The 20,023-nt window shown below is 40.2% G+C and overlaps 1 protein-coding gene across 2 annotated transcripts in view; it reads left to right on the top strand.

Annotated features, from left to right (window-relative positions):
- The window catches only part of TTBK2 (tau tubulin kinase 2), a 174,373-nt gene that overhangs the window by 139,539 nt on the left and 14,811 nt on the right, over nucleotides 1-20,023 (top strand). For both annotated transcript variants that reach the window (XM_075532131.1, XM_075532132.1), the window contains one exon: nucleotides 1,531-2,119. In XM_075532131.1, coding sequence (XP_075388246.1) covers nucleotides 1,531-2,119 — 589 coding nt within the window. The remainder of the gene's footprint in view (nucleotides 1-1,530; nucleotides 2,120-20,023) is intronic.

Genomic DNA, 20,023 nt, shown 5'->3' with positions numbered 1-20,023 from the left:
ATTGAAAAAAATATTTTTTTAAAGAATTGAAGGTTTCAATAGTTGTTAAGACTTGAGTTAGCTTTAATAGCAGTCATAACTGCCAATGGTACATCTTTGGTGACTACTATCAGCAATGAAATACTACATTAAAAGGACCTTGGACTTGATTAACACAATATTACTGCATCTTGAAACATTACACCCACTCCTGAGTTTGTCCAGTTTAGGTCCTACAGTAAGATTTTTCTCCTAAGTGTATTCCTTATATTGTAATCATTCATTTTCACAATTGTGTGACATAAGCATATGTCTACATGTTGACAGGATCAAAAGGGTAGATTAAGGTTAAGGCAGTGTTTTAAATGTTTTTGTTTGTGGCTAAGATTGGGAATAAATATAAGTATAGTAAAGATAAAAATTTGATTAGGTAAAAAATTAATCTATTAAAATAATGTAACTTAAAGAGTTCATGCTGAGGACAAACCTTTAACATAAGAGAGTTGAGTAATTAAAAAAAAAATTTTTTTAAACCACTCAAGCCAGAATCTAGAATGCATAGAGAACAGTTGTAGGAATTGAGGCACCTAATCACAAATATAGGGCCCTGATGGCACAATAGTTAAGTGCTTTGACTACTAACCACAAAGTCATTGGTTCAAGTCCATCTCTACTCTGCAGAAGAAAAAGACCTTTTGATCTGCTGCCATGCAGATTAAAGCTTAGGAAACCCTATGGGACAGTTCTCTTGTTTAAGAGAGTCTGTAAGAGGTCAACTGTATAATGAACAACAACAGACCACAAACTTAAGGAAAGGAAAAATTACTTCTTGAATTATGCTTCCCTGCAGATGAGTTCGGTTCTCAGAAGCCAGTGCAGTTAAATACACTAGTTGAATTATTGCCCTTCAGCCAGCAAATATTCCTCGAAACTTCTCCCAAACCATCGCACCCCACCACAACCACCAACCATTTGTGTGTGCATAGTATACTGGTTGAACAGGTCCTGTGTGTGCTTAATGGGCTGGGTTTTGTTGAATGGGTATAATTAATGCCTGTTTCTCTTGAGTCCTATTTAAAATCCTATCATTAGAAATATTAATGTGAGTTAGTATACATTAATGTACATTTCTGAAGATAGATGCAGAAAGTATTTGCTTACTTTTACAAGCTTTTTCATTTCCTTTCTAGGGCTTCTGGTGAGGCAGTAGCCCTTGGGTAGGATGTTCCTCAGTCCCAGAGAGAGAACAGAGGGCAGAGGGTATTGTGAGTGAATTGGCATAAAAAAAGATGAAGTGGATCACACATATTAACCCCAGTTAGGCTTCTCTCCTGCCCTGGAGGTGGAGAGACATCTTCCTCCCTTGGGCGTTAGCTGTCAGAGCAAGATGATGGCAGGTGGGAAAGAGCATCATCAACCTGGGGAACTTTTTCTTAAAGTCTGACTTTAGTCTCTTTTCTCTGTGTGAATTTTAGTCTGTGTAGAGCCCTGTAGGTTATGGACTAGACATTTTCTAAGGATAGTTGAGTAACTTCTCTCCATTTCTTTAAGCCTGGAGAAGATGCAGAAAGATTCCAGTGCTGGAAAGGAATCTACTCTCCCTGCTCTGCTTCATAAGCCTTGTGTTCCTGCTGCATCCCATATAGACCACATCTGGCATTATGATGAAGAATATCTTCCAGATGCTTCCAAGCCTGCTTCTGCTAACACTCCTGAGCAGGCAGATGGTGCTGGTAGCAATGGATTTATAGCAGTCAACCTGAGCTCCTGCAAGCAGGAGGTGGATTCCAAAGAATGGGTGATTGTGGACAAGGAACAAGACCTTCGAGATTTTAGGACAAATGAGGCTTTAGGGCATAAAACAACTGGGAGCCCTTCTGATGAGGAACCTGAAGTGCTTCGAGTCCTGGAAGAATCGCCTCAAGGTGAAAAGCTCAGATTATGTCCTTGGGAAGAAAATGATCATTTAAAGAAGGAAACCTCAGGTGTGCTCTTAGCACTATTGGGAGATTGCCCTGCCACTGCTACTTCAGAACAATACACAGATAGACTGGGACTCCAGACTGGAATTGTGAGTCAGTTTATTGCAGCAACGTCCACAAGCCCATTGGAGGCACAAGCAGAAGGACCCCTCACAGCGGTAAGGGATTTGTTCATGTCCTTACTCTCTTATCCGCTCAAGCGTGCTCCTAAAAAAATACTTAGAGTTGATCAACTACTATTCTTCTATGGAAAGCTAAATTTGACCAATGGGCACAGGGAGACATTTGAACTAAATTCTGTCGTCATCCCTCAATATGTATTTTTTTAAGTTTCCTTTTATTATAGCAACTTGATATACAAAATGTCATGACAACCTAATTTCATAATATTTACAATTAGGCCACAAGAATGAGATATGTCTTTGTGCATTGTGTGTGATATGTTTTTGTTATTTAAAGATATCTCTTAATTACAGAGTTTTTTATCTGCACCATAATTTGATAAGGAAGGCATCTAGTTAACTGTTTATGGTTTACACTTTATATTGCACATTTTTTAGGACCAATCCTTTTATTCCCTTTCTTAACCCAGATTTTTTAATTTTTTTAGTCCTGTAAAGTGGTAGTTTTCCAGCTTTGGTGGCCATCATGTGAAATGCAGAGTCCCAGGTGTCACTTCCAAAACTTCTGCATCAATAGGTCTAGGGGAGAGCCAACCCAGGAATTTACGTTTGATAAGCAGTCAAAGGCAGCTGTGATACATCACTTCTGCAGAGGGACTTTAAACAGAAGAAGCACCACTGTTTACCTTTAGTCTCTTATCAGGAGGGAAGGGGGAACCTATCACAGTGATCTACATATAACTCCCTCCTTGGGGAACGACAACAGAAAAGTGGGTGAAAAAAAAAAAAAGAAAAGTGGGTGAAGGGAGGCATCGGACAATGTGTAAGACATGAAAAAATAATTTATAAATTATCAAGGGGTTGGGAGGGAGGGATAGGGGGGGAGGGAACAGAAAAAAATGAGTTGATACCAAGGGCTCAATTAGAAAGCAAATGTTTTGAGAATGATCAGGGCAACAAATGTACAAATGTGCTTGACACAATGGATGGATGTATGGATTGTGTTAAGAGTTGTACGAGCCCCCAGTAAAGTGATTTTTTTTTTAAATAGTGATGCTCGCTGTGCCTTTGTGAGCAAAAGCTCTGAAAAGCCTCTCGGTAGTAAGGAGCTGTGGACACAGATCTTGGACGCCAGCAGATACATATGTCCTTACATGATGAGTAGTAGATGACAGCTTTCTTTACATTCCTTATAATATAGCACTCCTCCCTTCCAGCTAGCCAGAAATTCCATTTTGTTCCCAGTTGAAATGTTTCCATTAGAACATAATTTTAAATGCAGGTGCAAATCATTAAGATGCCAGCGGGTTTTCAATTTGCAAAAACAGCTCTGTAAGAATTTATCTGTACTTTAGGGAAATAAAAGCCTACCTGCTTCTTCCAAAAGCTGGTAGTTTTTCTTCTGTTCCCAGGATTTCTTTGTTCAGTTATGCAGGTTGTTCACTGTACAAAGGGAACAAGTTAGGTTTAAAGCTCTAGCCCAGACGTAGCTTGCCAAACTCGGCATCTTGATGTCCCCTCATCGAGGGGCATCCTTTCCCAACTTGTATAAAGGAACCATGTGGACTAGACGGAGGTCCAACTCATTCCGCCCCTCCTCCCACAGGCCTTCTTCTCCACATTGTCTTGTATCCCTCTTCCTCGCTTTCCTGTAGTCTTCTCTTTGACTCTGATATGTGTTGCACTAGCTGTTGCCTAAGCCTGTCCCTGCAGCATCTGGGTTGCCTCCTTTTAGAAAGGATTTCCCAAAGGCTTTGCTCCATTTCTCTTGCCTTGTTGTTTTTTGTCCTCTCCCATCAATACTGTCATGTCTGCAAATATTTTTTCATGGTGCTCTTTACATTGTCTGTAATGTCTTTCAGTTTTCTATTTGGTATTAAACTTTTTCCCTCCACAATGATTTACATATAACCCCCTCCCTGGGGGACAGACAACAGGAAAGTGGGTAGAGGGAGACATCAGACAGAGTAAGACAGGCGTCCTCAAACTACTGCCTGTGGGCCACATGCGGCCTGCCGAGGACATTTATCCGGCCCGTGGGGTGTTTTTGCCCCATTTTGTTTTTTAATTCAAAATAAGATATGTACAGTGTGCATAGGAATTTGTTCTTAGTTGGTTTTTTTTTTTAACTATAGTCCAGTCCTCCAACGATTCTCAGGGACAGATAACTGGCCCTCTGTTTAAAATGCTTGAGGATCCCTGGTGTAAGACATGACAAAATAATTTATAACTTATCATGGGTTCATGAGGGAGAGAGGATGGGAGAGGGAGGGGAAAACATGAGGAGCTGATACTAAGGGCTCAAGTGGAAAGAAAATGTTTTGAGAATGATGATGGTAAAAAATGTACAAATATGCTTGACAATGGATGGATGGATGGATTGTGATAAGAGTTGTACAAACCCCTAATAAAATGATTTAAAATAATAATATTTTACCTTATTTGCAGATAAACTTCTAAAATATTCTTACTGTTCACTACTGAAATAGATGTATCACTTGTATACTTATTTCTAAGGCATTAAAAGCCTCCTCATATCCTTTATTTTCTTGTTCTTGACCCAGAAAGTTTGACCAATGGATGAAAATTATATATTTATTTTTATTCTCTTCTTGAAGCTCAAATTTAGAGTTTTCTTTTTCAAAAGAGAAGTTTTTGCTTTTCTGACTAAAAACAGAGACAATTGAAAATGTTGCCAAGGGGCCTCTGTCTAGGTCCCTTCTGTAATACTCTAGCTTAGATAATGTAATAAGCCATATGACCATCTACGGGAATATTTTACAATGAGTCATGCTCTGGCTGGAAACTGAGTGTGTTGGTATCTTTTTCAATTGGACTTGTTTGTTTTGGTTTTTTTTTCTGATGCTATGCAGGGAAAATGAGCTGACATTCGAAAATATGTCAGGGCTATTTATTACTAATACAAAGGTGAGTCAAAAAGGATTGCTGCAAAATAATAAAAACCTTTATTGTTAAACAGATGTCAAAAGGTGAAGCTGTTGTTTCTCAGTATCCTCTCTGTCTCGTCCAATAAACTTCTGAAGGCATAGTTTCCATCTCTCTAACCCTGTTCCAAAGAAGTCTGTGCTCTTTGAGTTACACCCTGTGGGATTCAATTAATGATCTTTTAAATTGTTCTTTGAGTTTGGAGAACAAAAAAGTCTGAAGGGACAAGATCAAGGGTTGGAGGGTGGATGGGGTAAGGTACCCCTATGAAATTTTCATAGGAAAACTCTTGTTACCCTTGAAGAATGAGTAGATGTGTTGTCCAGATGGAAAAAATTTCCTTAGCGTAATTTTGCTGGCTTTTTTCTCACCAGTAAAATTTTCCATTTTCTTGAAACTTCTTCATATTAAATCCCGGTGATCATCATCCTGTGTTTCTTGAGAAAATCTATGAAGATTAGTAACCTTTGGTGCTAATCTCTCTGCCTTGAATTTAACTATACCCAGTAGATCCTCTTAGAAGCCACTGTTTAGATTGGGCCTTTTTAAGAATATATAACCCAGTGTGATAAATGTGTTACTGAGAAAATTTATCTGCTGGTCATAGAGATATGTTTAAACATGTTTTTGTTTGGAATAAATTCATGCATATATGAACTGGATTCCTAGTAGCAATACTTTTTACCTACCCCTATTGAGTTTGCAGTGACCCTGGTGGTTACACGTTGGCCTGCTAACTGCAGGATCAGCAGTTCAAAACCACCAGCTGCTCTGTGGGAGAAAGACAGGCTTTCTGCTCTCCGAAAGAATTACAATCGCAGACTCTCACGGAAGCAGTTCTACTCTGTCCTTTGGAGTCACTATGTGTCGGCATTGACGAGATGGCAGAGTTTGGTAGAATTGGCATGTTAAATTAGCATGAGAACTTCAAGCATGCTTCTTAATCTTTTGTTCTCGTTGTTAGGTGCCATCAAGTCAGTTCAGACTCATCATGGTCCTGCGTGCAACAGAACATCACACCATCTCACAATTGTTGTTACATTGGAGCCCATTAATGCAGCCACTGTGTCAGTCCATTTTGCTGAGGGTCCTTCTTTTTCTCCTCCCCTCGACTTCACAAAAGACTGGTCTCTCCTGATAACATGCCCATAGTACGCCCTTGCTTCTAAGCGACATTCTGTCTGCACTTCCAGGACAGGTTGGTTTTATTCTCTAGGCAGTCATGGTACTTTCAATATTCACAGCACCGTCATTCAAATGATTGATTCTTCCGTCTTCCTTATGCAGTGTCCAACTTTCACATGCATATAAGGCAATTGAAAATACGAGAAAAAGGAAACGAAACCATGGTTTGGGGCAGCCGCACCTTAGTCCTCAAAGTAACATCTTTGCTGTTCAACATTTTAAAGAGGTTTTGTGCAGCAGATTTACCTAATGCAATATGTCTTTCGATCTCTTGACTACTGCTTCCATGAATATTGATTCCATGAATATTGCCTTCCAAGGAAGGCAAAATCCTTGACATCTTCAATCTTTTCTCTGAGCCTCATGATGTTACATATTGGTCCAATTGTGAGGATATTGTATTTCTTTACATTGAGTTGTAATTCATACTGTAGGTTGCACTCCTTGACCTGTCTCAGCAAGTGCTTCAAGTCCTCACTTGCAGCAACCAAAGTTGTGTCATCTGCATAGTAAAGGTTGTCAATAAACCTTTCTCCAGTCCTTATTCCACCCACCATCTTCTTTGTATAGCGCAACTTCTCTTATTGTTTGCTCAGCATACATATAATTAAGTATGCTGAGAGGATACAACCCTGGTGCACATCTTTCCTGGTTTTAAACCATGCATAATTCCCTTGTTCTGTTTGTACAACCGCCTCTCGAACCATGTACAGGTTCTGCATGAGACAATCAAGTGTTCAGGAATGCCCATTCTTCTCAAGGCTACCCATAGATTGTATGAGTTACACAATGCCTTTGCATAGTCACTAGTTAGAGCCTCAAAGCAACATACAAGCCACCATAGTATGACAAGCTGACAGGTAAGGGGTGACGGATTCTCTTAATTTCCTTTAAACATATTTTTATTGAGATTTTGGTGAAAGTTTATCAAGCAAATTAGGTTCTCATTTAACAATTTCTATATTAATTATTCAAAGGAGCTCTGGTAGCACAGTGGTTATGCATTGGGCTGCTAATACTGTAAGTTCCTCAGCAGTTCCAAACCACCAGTGGTTTCATGGGAGAAAGATGGAGCTTTCTACTACTATAGAGAGTAACAGTCTGGGAAATCCACAGTGGCAGTGAGTTTGGGTTATTTTGTTGTTGTTGTTGTTGTTGTTGTTGTTATACACAATGTTCAGTGACATTGTTGAGGTTTTTCAGATTGCATCAACATTCTCATTTCCATTTTAGTTGTTCCACTTCTGTTCGTCTTGCTTCCCGGCCAGACCCTATCTACACACCTAACTTCTCACCTTTGCTTTGTCTCTTTCATCACAACTAAATGATTTTTTATATACACGGGTTTCACGTTTGTGGGAAAATAGAAGTAAGAGACACGGAATTTTTCTGTGAACTTTCTGAAGCCTCCTTGTCTCTGCGCATTCGTGTAAAAGTAGCACAATATTCATGAGTGATATTGTTTATTTTATGAGTCAATTGGTTATTTAGTTGGAAAGTGACCCCTGGAAGTCATTTTTTCAAAGTTCTGAGTATAAAAGGTAACTCAGGGAATAGTGTTGGGGGTAATCCTGATCTTTTAAAAAGATTTTAAGGTTTGTTCTACACTTTTCTCTCATTTATTCAGGACTACCTGTTGGGCCTCAGTCAGAAAGTTCTCTTCATTTCTTATTTTAGACCTTTGAACCTTGTTTAGAACTTTCCTTATCCATATATATGAAATCACTGAAAATAGTGTTTACTTGATTTTTAGATAGTGGTTTGAAAGGTGGATCCATTTGCTAGATTGAAAAGAAATTAGTTTGGGATTATTTTGGAAAATTAGAGCATCTCACTCCCTTTTCTCCCCCACCCCACCCCAACCCTACATTGATGAAATTGGCCTAATGTCGATACTTTCTAAAAAGGTGCCCAGCAACATTTGTGAACAAGAAGTTAAATATCACATTTTACCTCACAAAAGAAATACACAATGAAACTAGCATAAATGAACAAGTATAGATGGGAAAAAAGAAAAGAACTTAAACTGATTTCAAAAATAGTATATTAGCCCAGGATCATAGTGGCTATGGGAAAGAACGCTGTATTTTATGTGATGGGAGTGATCGCTGTTGATAGCCCTAAACACTGATGTGGCAGAATAGGGAAGCTGCTTGTACCACGTCGTTTCTTGGTCCTAGATGATCCTTTTGTACATAGGGTTGCTATGAGTCAGAACAGACAGGACAGCACCTAACAACAATAATCGATAGTCCTTTCAAAAGCTAGTGCTTTATTTTTATATTATTTTTAAACTCGGGATAACGTTTGGATAATAATACTGCCGAAAACCAAACTCACTGCCATGAAGTTGATGCTGACTCGTAGTGACACTATAGAACAGGGTAGAACTGCCCCTATGAGTTTCCCAACCTCTAACTCTTTACGGAAATAAAAAGCCCACCTTTCTCCTGAGGATTGGCTGGAGGTTTCAAACTTCTGACCTTGCACTTAGCAGCCTAATGGTAACCCACCAGGGCTCCTAATAGTACCAATTGTATAACAGATTACCTCAATCTTAGCAACTTAAAACAAAACAAAACGAAGAACATTATTTAACAAAGTTTCTGAAGGTTCAGAATGTGGGAGCGGCTTAGGAGGTTTCTATCTCAGAATATCTAACAAAGTTTTAATCAAGCTGTGTCAGCTGGAGTTGAAATCATCTTAAAGTTTGACTGGGACAAAAAGACACACTTCCAAGATCATTTACCCACAGAGTAGGAGGCCTCAGTTCTTCACTGGCTGTTGACCAGAGGCTTTGGTTTCTCACTAAGTTTATGTGACAATTGGCTTTCCCATAATGAATGAAGAGGGAGTCAAGAGACAAGAGAAGAGGTTTTGCTCCCTGCAGCAAATGCCACCATGTGTTGAACAGCCTAATCACAGTAGTAACATACTATTACTTCTGCCATAGTCTGTTGGTCATGTGGGCCAATGCCAGTGTGACGCGAGAGAAGATTATTCAAGGCTGTGAGGATCAGGAGGCTGGGATCATTGGAGGCTGTCTTAGAAGCTAGCTACCACACCACATTTCTTTGTGTTTTACAGAATGCTCCCATACTTGTTCCTGAAATCAACTCGATGGAATAAGTAGAGCGAGTATTGTTACCCTCTTTTGCACCGAGGGCACCAAGCTTCAGGAGCCATGGGATGGTTCATGAAATCCGAGAGCTGATGAACTAGACTCTATTTTGTTCCTTCTACTAGGAGATTATTAACATACTGAAGAACTTTCCAATTGACTTATTTCTTAGGGAAAAACCAAGCTAAACTCACTGCCGTCGAGTCAATTTTGACTCACAGCAACCCTGTAGTACTGAGTAACTGCTTCTTGGGCTTTCCAAGACTGCAGAGCTTTACAGAGCAGGTAGTTTCATAGATCTTTCAAAGAGTGGCTGGTTGATTTGTGCCACTGACTTGGTGATTAGGAGACCAACACATCCTGAGAGACTGGGACTCCTTGAGCAGAAGAAAGAGGAGCAGGACATTCTCTTTCTTTTTTTTTTACTTTGAACCTTTTTTTTTTTTAACAATTTATTGGGGCTCATACAATTCTTTTCACAGTTCATACATATACATACATCAATTTTATAAAGCACATCTGTACAGAGTTTGCCCTAATCATTTTTTTCTTTTCTTCTTTTACATTTTATTAAGGACTCATACAACTCTTACCACAATCCATACATATACATACATCAATTGTATAAAGCACATCCATACATTCCCTGCCCCAATCATTCTCAAGGCATTTGCTCTCCACTTAAGCCCCTTGCATCAGGTCCTCTTTTTTTTTCCCCCTCCCTCCCCATTCCCCCCTCCCTCATATGCCCTTGGTAATTTATACATCGTTATTTTGTCATATCTTGCCCTATCCGGAGTCTCCCTTCCCCCCTTCTCTGCTGTCCCTCTCACAGGGAAGAGGTCACATGTGGATCCTTGTAATCAGTTCCCCCTTTCCAACCCACTCACCCTCCACTCTCCCAGCATCGTCCCTCACACCCTTGGTCCTGAAGGTATCATCCACCCTGGATTCCCTGTACCTCCAACCCTCATATGCACCAGTGTACAGCCTCTGTCCTGTCCAGCACTGCAAGGTAGAATTCGGATCATGGTAGTTGGGGGGAGGAAGCATCCAGGATCTGGGGGAAAGCTGTGTTCTTCATCGATACTACCTCACACCCTAATTAACCCATCTCCTCTCCTAAACCCCTCTATGAGGGGATCTCCATTGGTCGACACTTGGGCCTTGGGTCTCCACTCTGCACTTCCCCCTTCATTTAATATGATATATATATACATATATACACATACACATATATACACATACATACACACACTTATATCTTTTTCTTTTTTTTTTTGCATGATGCCTTATACCTGGTCCCTTGGGCACCTCGTGATCGCACTGGCCGGTGTGCTTCTTCCATGTGGGCATATTTGCTTCTGAGCTAGATGGCCGCTTGTTCACCTTCAAGCCTTTAAGACCCCAGACACTATCTCTTTTGATAGCCGGGCACCATCAGCTTTCTTCACCACATTTGCTTATGCACCCATTTGTCTTCAGCGATCCTATCATGGAGGTGTGCAGTCAATGATATGATTTTTTGTTCTTTGATGCCTGGTAACTGATCCCTTTGGGACCACTCGATCACACAGGCTGGTGTGTTCTTCCATGTGGACTTTGTTGCTTCTGAGCTAGATGGCCGCTTGTTTATCTTCAAGCCTTTAAGACCCCAGTCACTATCTCTTTTGATAGCCGGGCACCATCAGCTTTCTTCACCACATTTACTTGTTCACCCACTTTGGCTCCAGCCGTTGTGTCGGGAGAGTGAGCATCATAGAGTTCCAATTTAATAAAAGAAGGTATTCATGCATTGAGGGAGTGTTTGAGTAGAGGCCCAAGGTCCTTCCGCCACCTTAATACTTGACCTATAAATATAGACACATAGATCTATTTCCCCATCCTTCTATATATATTTGCATGTACATGTCTTGTCTAGACCCTTTGACTCCTAGCTCTTTCCTCCATCTCCCTTGACTTTCCTCCTGCCCTATATATTGACTTTTTAAAAATCTTTTTTTATTTTATTAATCATTTTAGTAGGGGCTCATACAACTTTTACCACAATCCATACATACATCCATTGTGTCAAGCACATTTGTACATTCATTGCCCTCATCATTCTCAAAACATTTGCTCTCCACTTAAGTCCCTGACATCAGCTCCTCATTTTTCCCCTCTCTCCCACCTCCCACTCCCTCATGAACCCTTGATAATTTATACATTATTATTTTGTCATGTCTTACCCTGTCCGACATCTACCTTCACCCACATTTCTGTTGTCTGTCACCCAGGGAGGAGGTCACGTGTAGATCCTTGTAGTCAGTTCCCTGTTTCCAACCCACCCTCCCTCTACCCTTCCAGTATCGCCACGCACACCACTGGTTCTGAAGGGATCATCCATCCTGGATTCCCTGTGTTTCCAGTTCCTATCTGTACCAGTGTACATCCTCTGGTCTAGCCAGACTTTCAAGGTAGAATTGGGATCATGATAGTGGAGGGGGCGGGGGAAGCACTTAAGAACTAGGGGAAAGTTATGTTACATCGTTGCTACATCTCACCCTAACTGGCTCTTCTCCTCCCCGAGACCCTTCTGTAAGGGTATGTCCTGTGGCCTACAAATGGGCTTTGAGTCTCCAGTCCGCACTCTACCCCTCCAATTCACATTGATATGATTTTTTGTTCTGATGATGCCTGATACCTGATCCATTTGACACCTCATGATCACAGGCTAGCGTGCTTCTTCCATGTGGGATTTGTTGCTTCTGAACTAGATGGCTGCTTGTTTACCTTTAAGACCCCAGACGCTATATCTTTTGATAGCCAGGCAACATCAGCTTTCTTCACCACATTTGCTAATGCACCCATTTGTCTTCAGTGAACATATCATCAAACTGAGCACACAATGATAAGACTTTTTGTTCTTTGATGCCTGTTAACTGATCCATTTGACACCTTGTGATCACACAGGCTGGTGTGCTTCTTCCATGTGGGCTTTGTTGCTTCTGAGCTGGATGGCCGCTTGTTTACCTTCAAGACTTTAAGACCCCCAGATGCTATATCTTGATAGCTGGGCACCATCAGCTTTCTTCACCACATTTGCTTATTCACCCACTTTGTCTTCAGTGGTTGTGTTGGAAAGGTGAGCATCATAGAATGCCAATTTATTTATTTTTTTTAGAATGCTAATTTAATAGAAGAAAGTATTCTTGCATTGAGGGAGTACTTGAATGCTATCTTAATACTAAACCTATAAATATATGCACATAGACCTATTTCCCTATCCTCATATATAAATATATTTGCATATGTACATGTATTTATCTAGACCTCTATAAATGCCCTTTGGCTCCCAGCTCTTTCCTCTATTTCCTTTGACTTTCCTCCTGTCCCACTATCATGCTCAGTCCCCACCAGGCTTTCAGCAATTCCTCTTGGTTACATTACGCTTGATCATGCCCTACCACGCTTCCCACACCCTCCTCACCACCGATTTGTCCCTGAGTGTGTTAACACCACTACCTTTCCCCCAAACTTCCCCTCTCCCATGTCCCCCCAGAACTATCGGTCCCGTTGTTTTCTCCTCCAGATTATTCATCCAACATATTTTATTTAGACAGACCTGTGGACATAATAACATACACAAAAACAAGACAGAGCAAAACCAAGCAACACTATGCAACAAAACGACAATAAACCAATGACCAAAAAAAAAAAAATCACAGAAGAAAGGAAAGCTTGTAGTTAGTTCAAGGATTGATTGGTGGCATTTAAGAGTGTTTTCCAGTCCAGTCTGTTGGGGCATGAAGCCCTGACCCCAAAGTCCACCTTCAGCATTCCCTGGGGACCTCTTCACTCCCTTCCCTTGCTGTTCTGTTGCACGCCCTTAGTGTTTTCCTCGGTGTGGTGGGATCAGATCGGGTGCAATTCCCACACTGTGTCTCTGGTGTTGTCCCCTATAGGGCTATGGGTCAGTGAAGGGCATCATGTCTCCTAGTGGGGCCGGCCATGTGGTCCTCTCTGTAGACTGACTGCTCTAATTGGGAACATCATCCTCACGGCCTGGTGGGCCAGGATATGCTCCACTCTCTCCTCCTCCCTCTTCATCTGCTCCTATGTGCTCCGATCAGATATGTCTCTCTCCTGGGGCTGCAGATTCAATGCCATCTTTTGAAATAAGTTCTTCTGGGGGGAGGGGGAGATGTCCACTTAGTAGTTGAGATTGGGGCCGGACCCTCAGACCTCTCCACTGGTCCCTACTCCACGCCGGCATGCTACATTCACATCTTGGAGCACTGGGTTGAATTCTGGTCCCTCTTTCCCTGTGGAGAAATAAACAATACCCTCCCCTTGGGTGGGTTAGTGACCTGTGCCCCCGCTACCCATTTCATGTTTGTTTGTTTGTTTCCTTTCCCCACCTCCTTTTTACTTGTCTACCATGTGTATCCCTGTATTTGGTCTGGTCCCTGCCATATTATCTGGTCGTCACCCCAGGAATGTTTGAATACAGCAGCTTTTTCCCTATGTCCCTTTTGTATTTTTTTTTAAAAGCTTACCTCAGCAGAGTCATGTTGTACTTGTCCTTTTGTGGTTGGCTTACTTCGCATGATTTCCTCCAGTTCTTCCCATGCAGCGATGTGCTTCATACGTTCATCGCTGCTTTTTAGTGATGCTTACTACTACATTGTATGTATGTACCACAGTTTTTTTTAATCTATTCTTCTCTTGATGGAAATTTGGGTTGTTTCCAGCTCCTTGCGATTGTGAACTGTGCCGCAATGAACATTGGAGCACAGATGTCTAGCCATGGTTTGTTTCTTGCCTCTTCTGGGGATATGCCCTGTAAGGGGATTGCTGGATCGTATGGTAACTCGATTTCCATCTGTTTTAGGTATCTCCAGATACCTGTGCGGGGTGGGGGATAGAGAGAGGAGAGGGAAACAAAAGCAATAATGTAGCCGAACCCCATCCCTTCCTGTGGACCTACAGGGGTCCAAGGCTGGAGGTGGCAAACTGTGGCTGTGTTGAAACCAAGACCCCCCCCAGGGTCCCAGCTCAGGCAGAGACAGTGGCGGGGGCCAAAGGCAAGCCCCAGCTGGCTTCAACTGAGGTAAGCGAAAAGCCCCCAGCCCCTCAAAACCCCGTGGATCTGTGCCTGCTTTCTTTATGATACTCCTCCTGCATCATTGAATTTCCCTCTGACTTTCTTTATAGAATTCCATTACCAGTACTATCAAATTCCGAGCAGCAGTTGATTGCATTATCTTAATTCTGTAGGGGGGTTTTCCCCTTGTTTTCCATTCCTTCACACCTTTGATGCATCTGCTGTCTTGCACTTTATGTACACTTCTGAGATAAAATTAGCCCCATCCTATCAGGTTGGCAATGACGGCCTTCATCTAAAGTGGCCTGAAACAAAAAGACATGATTGTAGGGAGGCTAGGTAGACAAATAAAGATACAGATAAACCTGCCTAAGACTGATTCTACATGTTTTTATTTTACAAATTCTTCATTTCCCCTTTGTTGGTTACCATGGTGAAGACACATTACTTTCAGATTAGATAGTAGAACAATTTTTAAAATCTTTCAGGGAAGATAAAGGCAGACTTCAAACATAAGTGACTTTTGCTGGATAGGGAGGCGGGCTATCAAGAAAAAAGAACAGCATGTATGAAGGCACAGAGGTTGAAACACCAGAATTCAGGGTATTTATTTAAACAAGTAGTCCTGAAATATTAAGACAAAAGCAAAAGACTAAAGATGAATCTGTAAAAGGTGGAGTTATCAGGCCCCTGGTCTGTAATGTTGAGATGTGTGAGGCTGTGGAACAAGAAACTTGTTGGCAGCAGTGTGGAGAACAGGTGGGGCAGCAGGTAGTGGAGAGACTTTGTCCAGGTGAATACGAGGGACCTTGAACTGTGAAAAATGAAATGACCACATTTTAGTGGTCCAACTGATTTGAATAGTTGTTCCAAGTGACTTTCCCAGTGAGATGTGTTCCACTGAATATTGGAACCCCATATGTAAAAGCTTATGGAGTTACTCAATCTTTGCTCAACTTAGAGTCACCTAACATATTAATAGATATCTTTTTAAGATAAGGAATGATTAAAGACTTTTGATTGATTACTTGAAATAGATTTGGGAAGTTGATTTGTATGTACATTGACTCAGGAATGCCCGATGCCCTTTGACCATGAATTCCTGTTTTTGTGGTGGTTGTTTTTAATCTGTTTTATGTTGTCAGTAAAATTATAGAAATTTTTTTTCTATAAGATTATATCTCTGAAATTGTATTTGAGAGTATAAATCAGTTTTGAATGGTCAGGAAAGACTAAAAACTAAACACTGCCTTGGGAAGTAGAGATAAACCATTTAGGATGTTTTCCAAATAAGTAGAGAGTGGATTGTCACTTGGGAGAGGTTTTGTGGAAGGAGCCCAAGCAGCCGATGGTTGGTTCATTATGTATGCAACATGTACTCCTTGTCAGGCCCTATGGCAGATACCAGGAATAAACAGTGAGTTACCACACTGCTTTCAGGTGCTTTCAGTCTAGTAACGGAACACAGTTGGAGTGTTTCAGGTGCTGTAGTAGAAGTCAATGTAGGCTCTGGATGTCGGACAGTTGGATTAGTTTAATCTTTAAAGTTTCTTCCAAAACAGTAGGAAGGGATTAGGAAAATTTACTATTAATTATTATAGCCATGTATGAGATTTATAATCACAGGCCAATTGATAAATATTTCTGTTTCATTCCAAATCTTTCCTGGGACTTATGTTTTTAGATGTGTATTGTGGCCTGCTTACAATTTTTATAATTTTAAAATTTTATCCCTATAAAAGTTTTGTAGCTTCAGATACATAGTAAACCATTATTAATGGATAACAGTAAACCATTATTAATGGATAATTTTTGCTTTTTATTTACTTAGGTTGTGAGTATAGGGGTCAGATGTTCAGTTTTTCTCATCTCTGCAATAAAGATCAAGGAGCCTTGTTGGTGTGGTTGCTTAAACATTGGGTTGCGAACCACTGATAACCAGGTTATCAGTTCAAATCCACCAGCCTTTCCAAAGGAGAAAGGTGGGCTGGGCCGTTTGCTCCCGTAAAGCTCTGCGTCTGGGAAACTCTATCCAGGGTTCCTGTGAGTCAGCTTCAACTCTATGACAGCATTTTTTATTTTTGTAGTAAAATCCCTTCATCGTGAAAATGGTTAAATGCTTAGCTACTAATTGAAAAATGAGCAGTTTGAATCCACACAGAGATGACTCTGAAGAAAGTCTTAGTAATTTGTTTCCACAAGATCACAGCCAATGAAAGTACTATAGAACATAGTTCTACTCTAAAACACATGGAGTTGCCATGAGTTGAACTGATTCCATGGTACCTTGCTCGACTTTTTTAGTTTGTAGTAAAAGATACTGTTCTTCTGGGCTCTCTTATCATCTCCCTTGCCCATACCCAAAAAAAACTACAATAATATCTTCAGCATAAGTAACTCACATAAATGCAGTCAGAGCAAACAGTCAGGGTAAAACGGGGGAGAAGGACATTCTCCATACTTTGTATGACTTCATAATAGTCAAATGTTACCACTGAAGGATGCTGTTACTTTATAAAAATAAAAGTCTGCATAATAAAATGATTAAATAAAAGTGATTGGATTTAATTTTTAATACTTGTATTAAATATTACAGTAGGAACAGTGACAAATTACTGTATAAAGATGTTTTATGCAAAAGATATCTACGTTGGTGGTATTTGAATGACCTAAAGAGATTTGAGGGGGGCAGTGGAGGTGGCAGGGGGACTAGCTGCTTTATTTTTAGTAATAAATTTCTCTTGACAAAAAAAAGAGATTTGAATAGTTAAAATTTAGGTTTTTAATAATCCACAGTTTCTGTATTTTAGTCAATGCATCATTGACTACCTCTATCTCTCATAAATTATTTGTCTTTATAAAAAGTAAAGCACAATGATATATAAGTTTGTATTTTGCACACCACATTTTGAGAAGAGAATCTTTGGTATGAGGGGTGAATTTCCAAAAGTTTTTCGTGTCTTAATAGTTTGGCTTTTTTCGAATGAGATAAAAATAAAATTTGTAAGTTAAATACAAGTAGTAGTTGGTTTAAGCCATGGTGGTTACACATTGGGCTGCTAACAACTAGATCAGCAGTTCGAAACTACCAACCACTTTGCAGGGCGAAAAGTGAGACTTTCTACTCCTGTACATAGTTGCAGTCTAGGAAACCCATAGAAGCTGTTCTACCCTGCCCTATAGGGTCATTATGAGTTGTAATCAACTCAATGTCAGTGAGTTGTTTTTATTTTGTAGTAGTTGGTTTGCCATTCATGGTCTCTCACTGTGTGGCCCAGTATAAAACATAGGATTACTGTAAAATAATAAGGCTGCTTTACCAAAGCTATAAAATAATGTTAGTCTTAGTTAGACTTATTACTGGACATTAATAAAAATAGGAAAAAATAAGAGGGATGGAAAATATTGAAGTAATTTTCTTTTTTTAATTGTTTTATTAGGCGCTCATAAAACTCTTATCACAATCCATACATACATCAATTGTGTAAAGCACAATTGTACATTCGTTGCCCTCATCATTCTTAAAACATCCGCTCTCCACCCAAGCCCCTGGCATCAGCTCCTCATTTTCCCCTCCCTCCCTGCTCTCCCCTCCCTCATAAGCCCTTAATAATTTACAAATTATTATTTTGTCATATCTGGCTCTGTCGACGTCTTCCTTCACCCACTTTTCTGTTGTCCGTCCCCCATGGAGGAGATCACATGTAGATCCTTGTAATCGGTTCCCCCTTTTCAGCCCACCCTCCCAGTATCGCCACTCACATCACTGGTCCTGAAGGGATCATCTGCCCTGGATTTCCAGTTCCTATCTGTAGCAGTGTACATCCTCTGGTCTAGCCAGATTTTTAAGGTAGAATTGGAATCATGATAGTGGAGGAGGAAGTATTTAGGAACTAGAGGAAAGTTGTATGTTTCATCATTGCTACATTGCACCCAGACTGGCTCGCTCCTCCCCTGAGACCCCTCTGTAAGGGGATGTCCAGTGGCCTACCAATGGGCTTTGGGTCTCCACTCCGCACTCCCCATTTCATTCACAATGATAGGATTTTTTGTTCTGATGATTCCTGATACCTGATCCCTTCGACACCTCGTGATCGCACAGGCTGGTATGCTTCTTCCATGTAGGCTTTGTTGCTTCTCAGCTAGATGGCCGCTTGTTTACCTTGAAGTCATTTTCTAATTCTGTAGAAAGGTGAACATGATGCAGTTAGAGAACAGAAGAAAGGATCCGTCAGGGTAAGAAATGATCAAATTCATACTTTTATTAAATGTTTGTGAATTATAGAAATAAAAGCTATAAAAGACGAATAAAGCTTACTGGCAGACCATTAATTAAGTCCATTTCTAGAATGGCCTAAGTGTGGAAATGACTTTATGGACTAGGATTAAGGACACCATTTGTGTTGACACTTAGAATTAGCTTTCTCTCTGCTGTATTCAAGAATTAATCCTAGGGTTTCTCCTTTTATCTCATCAGCTAATGGTTTTGCAGCTTCAGTTTCCCGTACTTCATTTGAGAACCTGTAATGCACATCAGTGGCCTGCACTGTATATGACTTTCAGAATCCTGAAATCTTATACTGGATATCTTATCCATCATTTTATTCCTTTGTGAATTTTGTTAATATGGTGCCCAAAAGGGTAGTTATAAAAAACAAATTAATAAATATTTTCTTAGGAATATTTTTTTCCTTAGGAATATTTTATACATTTAAAGTGCTGTGAAAATATTATATGACAGTAATTTATGCACAGCTCAAATTGCTCAGAATCTTTTCAAGAAAGCAAACCTTCTGTCTGGTGGCTCATATATCTTTTCTGTATACAAGATCGTCACCTTGGTTTTCAGACATAGACATATATTTCTATCCTGAATCTAATATGAATCTAATCAGAGCATCATAAGTCTTAGAAGACCAACGGAGTCTTGGTTGTATAAATAATTTGTTCATTTTTACTAATGTATTTGGAATTACATATGGTGATTATTATTCATTTTTGTTTATTCTTATTAAGTTTATTGGCATGCAATTCACATTATTGGTTTATTTTAAATGTAGGGATAGCCTCCATCTTGGTTATTATAGCATTATTTAATATAGCTTCATTTCTTTTCACTGCTACTCTTGGGTTTTCAAAATTAAATTACCATGACTTTTAATTTTTAATGCCACTAAATTGTGTGTGTAAATGTTCATCTGCTTGAGTATATTTAAAATAGTGAAAGAGAATTAAAATATGATCTGACTTCCTAAAGAGTGGCAGCACCAGTAGAACTTACTACCTTTTCCCCAAGCTCACTCCAGAACCCTTGCTTGATACACATGTCTGAACCAAATAGCCTGCCTACAGTCAACGGACAGCTCCTGTCCAAGCTGGGCTTCGGATACGCTCCACATGGCTTAAACCTAATTGTTTCCTAACACAAAAATACGCACAGTGGACTGTGGTGTCTTTGAACTAGAGTTTGGGTCTAGGCTACACCGCCCATGAATTACCTCAAACTTAGTTTTCAGACCAATTTCTATAGTTTTCTTCGACTTAACAGGCTTCATTAAGAAGCCTCAGTGGTGTCGTGGTTACAACACTTGGAAGGTTGGCA

The sequence above is a fragment of the Tenrec ecaudatus genome, chromosome 14 (genome assembly GCF_050624435.1).
Source record: "Tenrec ecaudatus isolate mTenEca1 chromosome 14, mTenEca1.hap1, whole genome shotgun sequence".
NCBI classification, from domain to species: Eukaryota; Metazoa; Chordata; class Mammalia; order Afrosoricida; family Tenrecidae; genus Tenrec; species Tenrec ecaudatus.
The sequence above is the reverse complement of the archived record's forward strand: the minus strand, read 5'-3'. Positions and strand labels throughout refer to the sequence as shown.